At 42.1% G+C, this 6,076-nt stretch overlaps 1 protein-coding gene across 4 annotated transcripts in view; it reads left to right on the top strand.

Moving 5' to 3' along the window:
• GRIA4 (glutamate ionotropic receptor AMPA type subunit 4) overlaps positions 1-6,076 on the top strand; it is a 418,357-nt gene that overhangs the window by 320,566 nt on the left and 91,715 nt on the right. For all 4 annotated transcript variants that reach the window (XM_019530259.1, XM_019530260.1, XM_019530261.1 and 1 more), the window contains exon 9: positions 4,946-5,056. In XM_019530259.1, the coding sequence (XP_019385804.1) occupies positions 4,946-5,056 (111 nt within the window). The remainder of the gene's footprint in view (positions 1-4,945; positions 5,057-6,076) is intronic.

Here is a 6,076-nt window from a genome sequence, read left to right as displayed (position 1 = left end):
CCGCTCCCCATATCTTTAAACTCAATTCACACAGGTCTTTCATACAGGAATGGCTTATTCAGGGTGTCCGGTCAGGTTGTGAGATTTGCTAGTGGCATGGAGATGCTGTGGTTAATGTCCAAAGACAAGACTCCACTGCAATAACAGCACACAATGCAGTTACTCACGTTAGACATGGCTCATTTATGAGAGTGGGGAAAGGGTAGACCTGTCCACTAGGTCACGAGGTTCCAGTTGGGCCCCCTTGCTTTCAAAACTGCCCTTCCGGACAGCCTTGGGGTGGCTGAACCCAACCTTAGTCTCAGACCTGGTCAGTGGCTCATATTTCTCAGTTCATACTCTCAATTCACACAAGGGAATTTCTGCGTTGAGGCACGAGGTTCAAGAGCATGTCTTTAGTCTCAGCCTCGGTCAACGCTTATCGTGGAAAAACATTCACGCTCTAAGAGTTTCCACCTTGCACCCTTGCTTTCGAACAGCGCACAGAACAAATCTGTTGTCTTCTGGGCGGCTGCGCAAGGTTTCTACTTCTGGCCTCAGAGAGACCTCACAGTTCTTTACAGAACTTAACTCAATTCATACAGGGAAATACTTTCACTGACAACAGCAAAACTGAGTCTTAACTCTTAACCTTGACTCTTAACCTTGACTCTTTCTACTCACAGTTAATACTTACACAGTGGGTCTGACAGTTCTGGCAGCAAAAGCTCAGATAGAGTGAGCCTCAAGTAGTGAATCAGGAAGACAGAGACAGCCTCTCACTGAAAAACCCCAATAGAGATTTCAAAAGGTCTCTTACCTTGGTTTGGTGCCAGGGCTTCAGTGAAGAGATGTCTGTGTCCCAACTGATCACTCTGGGCATCTCTATCCGAGTCACGGCACCAAATTGTGGAAGAAATCAAACTTTGCATTGTCGTTGAATCAGAACTGACAGAGCCAGCTTTTCTTTATTTAGGGCTACACTGTGATCACAGGGAGAATTCCACACAGCAAGGGGAATCACCCACTTGTCTGTTTCAAAGGATTTCTCAGACTCTCTAAGGTTACAAGTGTATTTATACTAAAGACAGAGAAAGAGATAAAAAATACACCTTGGAGAAACAAAACAATAGTAAATTACACAGAAACTTAGAAAGTTTACTTAAACAAACTATCTATGAATAGGGCAAGATATCAAGATAACCCAAAGAATACAGGAATGCGGATTACTTATCTCAGAACATTTGAATTAAGCAGTATCAGCACTTCTGGTCTTTGTCTGTTTTTTTCTAGTCAAGTAAGCTAATTACTTCTACATGTGTATTAAGTCCCTGCACATTTCAAAATATTTGCAGAGGCACTTTATCTAAACCTGGTTTGGATGAAACATCCCATGGCCATTTTGAAATGCATAGAGGCATAAAACATGTGATGGTGAACCATTTTAATTAAAGCAACTTTCTGGGAACCATTCTAATTAAAACACTCTCCCCCATTACCCCTGAGCACATGTATAGGTAGCATTAGTTTTTAAAGTCTAGTCCTGAAGGCCAAATTCAGCCCTGAGAGAAATGAATGCAACTGCTGTACTCTCAATGAAGTTTACAATACTGCTTATATAAGTCTCCATTTGGCTCCCCATTTGGGGATCTCTTTCATTTACAATTTTTATGAATATTCTTGTGTCATTTTAGCATTTTTAGTGTAAGCATATTTTATACGTTTGACCTTCATTTAATAATCTCTGCCCAAAAGGAAAATTCTACCTCTTTCCCATAAATATAAAACATACTGAAACACATACTTCACAAACTGTCTGTTGTTCCCCTAAAACCTACTTTCTATTTGTCAGCTTTCTGATATGATACTTCCTTCTACAACCCAGCACATCATTCTATTTCTGTTTCCCTTCTGAACTGCAGTGAGGAATCACACAATGAAAACAATCATTCTTCATTATAATGAGCTTCCAAACTAGTCAGGTTTTGGCTTTGGCTGGTCCCAAATTTTGTCTGGACTTTGACATTTTCAACTATCAGTTGTATCTGTCAGATCAGTTGTATCTGAAACCATGACTGTCCAAATGGGAAAAAAGTATCTGGTAGCAGTGCATCCTGCTAGAAAAAGAAACTGCCTTTCCACTAAATCAGCAGGTCACATATGCCTTATCAGCTGAAGACACCTAAATCAAGACACCTGCATTTTTTACCAACTGGTGTAGGGATGAGAAGAAGCCTCTTAAATGTATTGAAGGAATGCGAAAAACAAAAAAAAAGAAGTATTTGTTTTAGCAATCAGAAAAAAACATATTTTTTCCCTCACTAATTTCAAAGTACTGCTTGTTTTTACATATGTTATATTATGAATCCAAGGTGTTTCATTGCTGTGATACAATGGATGGTCACTGCTGATATGGCTTGTGCCTCAGTGGATTAAAGAAAATATATGAATTAAAGATAACTGCAAATATAAACATCCCATTCTGAAGTCCCTGGATTTTCCTGAGCGTAGGATCAGAAGCCAGGACACCTGAGTTGCAATCCTGGGTCTGACAGTAACCATGTCCCATGGGTTTGCCATCCTGTTAATGGTTCTTTTCTTTTCTTTTGGATGGAATAGCAGATACCAGGCCACAGTCTAGGTACTGATTCTCAACTAGGGTGCTTGGGCACCCTGGGGTGCCTCCCAATCCTTTCAAGAGTGCCCCACAGTGTGAGGAGATAAGTGAAGTGCAAGGAGATAAGTAGATAAATGCAGACTCTGGCTTGTCACTGCCTGAGTGATCCCCCACCACCATTGGCCAGCCACTCTGCAAGGGGGTAAGCACTGTAATATATACATTAGCTTTTGAAATGGGGTGCCACTAAGTTCACAAAGTTATGGAGGGGTGCCTTGAGTCCAAAGTCGAGAGCCTCAAGTCCAAAAAAATTGAGAATGACTGGTCCAAGAAAAAGGGACCTGGAGCAGGTCAAAGATGAGGCTCTTCTGGCTGCACCAAGCAAAAATCAGCCATTTACTTCCATGCCTAAGTATGAAGTTAGGAGCCCAACTGTAGGCTCCTATGTATTTTTGGCTATACTTCAGTCCCATGCTCTGTGACATCATCATTAGCATGGATCTCATCTTTCCATTTGCCATAGAAAAACATGGATTTTTCTCTTTTTAAGGAGAAAAATGCAGGGGACACTTGGTGTGGGTGTAGTAGCATGGAGTTGTGCTGCCAGGTGGGTCAGCAGTGCCTTGCCATGGTGGTGTGGGGCTCCTGGTGACAGCACCAAGCTTCTGGCCTCAACCCGCTCTGACTTCCTGCACCACGTACAACCTGCTGGGCCACAGAGGTCCCTGGGGGGAGGGCAGCAGGGCAGAGAGCCCTCAGCCTGCAGGACGCAGCCCACATCTGCCCCCTATATTGGCTCCCCTTAAGCTGTGCTGGCCATGGGGCCACACTCCACTCCAGCCTCAGCAGGCACCAACTCCCACAGGTGGGAGCTGGGGCTAGGGCCAGGTTTTGAATTACACTTTGACTTTTGGGGGACCTGCAAAACTAATTGGGCTGTGCATCACAATGCCCTAATAAAATCTGAGACTCCACTAGGTTATAATTTTCAAATCTTGCAAGGGGGTGTCATCTCTTATGGGGGGTGGGCTCAGCTCCCCCGAGTTCCCTGTAATTCAAACCCTGGCTAGAGCATTGTTGGGGAGGGCAGGGAGCTGTGGAGCCAGGTCCCTGGCCCCATTGCCCTGGCAGCTGGGGGCCACCTCTGGCGGAGGGGAGCAGGGGGCTGTGGGTAGAGAATAGCAGGGCCAGGGGACTGTGGGTCAGGAGTGAGGAGAAACAGCAGGGCCCAGGGAGCTTTGGGTGAAGGACACTGGCAGAGCCAGGGGCTTCTTGGTGGGGAGTGAGGGGTACTGGTGGGGCTGGAGGACTGTGGGTTGGCAGTGAAGGGCAGTGGCATGGGCAGGGCACCAGCCTATCAGGGCTGCTTAGCACCACAATGTTTTGGTGGGGGACAGCCACAGCTGGACCCACATCCTGGTGAGTGAAGGGAGCAAAGGGACCTCTGATTTTCCATGATAAAAAACCCTAAGTCAAATGCCAAAATGTATAGGTATTTAGAAATTGTTTTATTGTAGTGATTGAGGCACTGGTAGACTTCCAAATTGATTTAAAATTGTAAATATATCAAAACATTTTGCTCAACTGACACCTATCATGGCATTTCATTTTACTCATGGAAAAATGTATTTTTGAGGGGGTTTAATCAGAGAAGTCACAATTTTTAAACAGAGAAAACCAGGATCCCTGATCATTATTGCTAAGTGTTACATTTTCACTTGGGGAACTTCTGGGGTGGTATTGGTGTGGCCACTCCAAGGTGCCCTTCTGTGGCCACTCTTGGGATGTCAGTTTTGGTGTGTTTGAGAGCAGCTGCTGGGGAGCAGCTGTACAAGTGCATTTCCAGGTCAGACCATGACCGTGTCAGTAGGGCAAGTGAGAGACATAACTGTTGACATCTCAGACAAGGCACATTGAGCTGCAAAGCAGACCTACTCAAATTGATTTGCTCAATATAACATGGGAAGCCTGAAATGGAACAGGGTAGTAAATCCAAACTTCGTAAGTCCAACACTAACATACCTACCACTGGCCCATCCTTCCCCTCCATACCTAATACACAGATGGTCCTGTGAAATACTGAGTAAGTGTGACCTTGGTGCAAAGAGCAACCAGAAGCCCTGGACCTAGTTAAGTCCCATGGAGGCCTTCAGACTAAAGAGGCCTCGTGCTGTTCCTTTGCTTAAAGATGTAGTCAGTTATTGCTGTGCTAAATGAATGAGTCAGGTTTATTATTTAAAAAGTATCCTTCTGAAACAACAACTGAATAAGAGTAATATCATTATTAATGTAACATATTATACTAATTTCTTTAAGTTACTTAGAAAAAAATATTGTTTTGTTTTGCAGGTTGGTTACTGGAATGACATGGATAAATTAGTTTTAATTCAGCATGAACCTTCCCTTGGAAATGATACTTCAGCCATTGAGAACAGAACAGTAGTTGTAACTACAATTTTGGTAAGGTTTTTTTTTTCCCTGTGTGTTCATTTGTGTATAATACAAAGCCCTTTCTTGTAGTCCAATTTAGTCTGTCAGCTCTGGGGTTTGTAAAGGATGAAAGCTGCGTGTCTTAAGTATCTTGACTCTCACCTCTGTATAGACTATTTGTGGTGTGCACTTGAAATAATCATTTGAAATTGGTTTTTCAAATCAAATTGAGGGAAATTTATCAATTTTTTATTGAGATGTTTCTTGCTGTCCTTTGAAAGACTTCTCAGGAATGTAAATGAATTCTTTCAACAGCTGATTGATGAATTGTGACTTGTAAGACAGTGAAAGAAAAGAAAACCCAAAAAGATATAAAGGAAAGAATTGAGAGAAGGGCATAAAATCTGCCTTCTGTAACAGCAGGTGTCATTTGGTTAGTACTATAAATTCAGGATAGGTATTAGGAAAGTTAGCATTCCAGCTCTGGATTATTTACTTTTCTATAGGAAAGGAAGAAAAACTTAGAAATGTCACTAGTTATTTGTTGGTGTCCTTATAATGCTTATATTCTCTACTTCAACTGATGCAAAATATAAGTTTTTTAACAAATATTTTCCAATGATGCATTTTAAAGGCCTCCTGGAAAGTGAGGAAAATGTAATTGCTTCATTAATTCCCATTAATAGAGACATGTACAATTTTTTTTAAATATATGTTCAAGGGATACCTTTTAAACAGAATATCTAACATTTTTCCCTCTGAAGTCAGAAATGCCCTTTCAAGTTGATGTTTGTCAAAGCAGACTGGCAAAGGATGACCTTTACCTGCCTAGTTTAAAAATTTTACATCTCAGTTCACTGACCTTTTCATTAGACAAGACATTTTTAACCATCCAAGATAGAGAATGTGTTGATTAGGGAGGAATAGTCTTTGTGTTCTTAAGGAGAACTTTTCTAAACTGAATTGAAAACTAACCAAGGCACAGAGTGGAATTATTCTGAAGCTTTCTGAGTCAAAGAATGAAGTTAGCTACCATATTGCCTGTATTAT

The sequence above is a fragment of the Crocodylus porosus genome, unplaced genomic scaffold (genome assembly GCF_001723895.1).
Source record: "Crocodylus porosus isolate Cpor-Errol unplaced genomic scaffold, CroPor_comp1, whole genome shotgun sequence".
NCBI lineage: Eukaryota > Metazoa > Chordata > Crocodylia > Crocodylidae > Crocodylus > Crocodylus porosus.
This window is presented reverse-complemented; position numbering and strand designations above follow the sequence as displayed.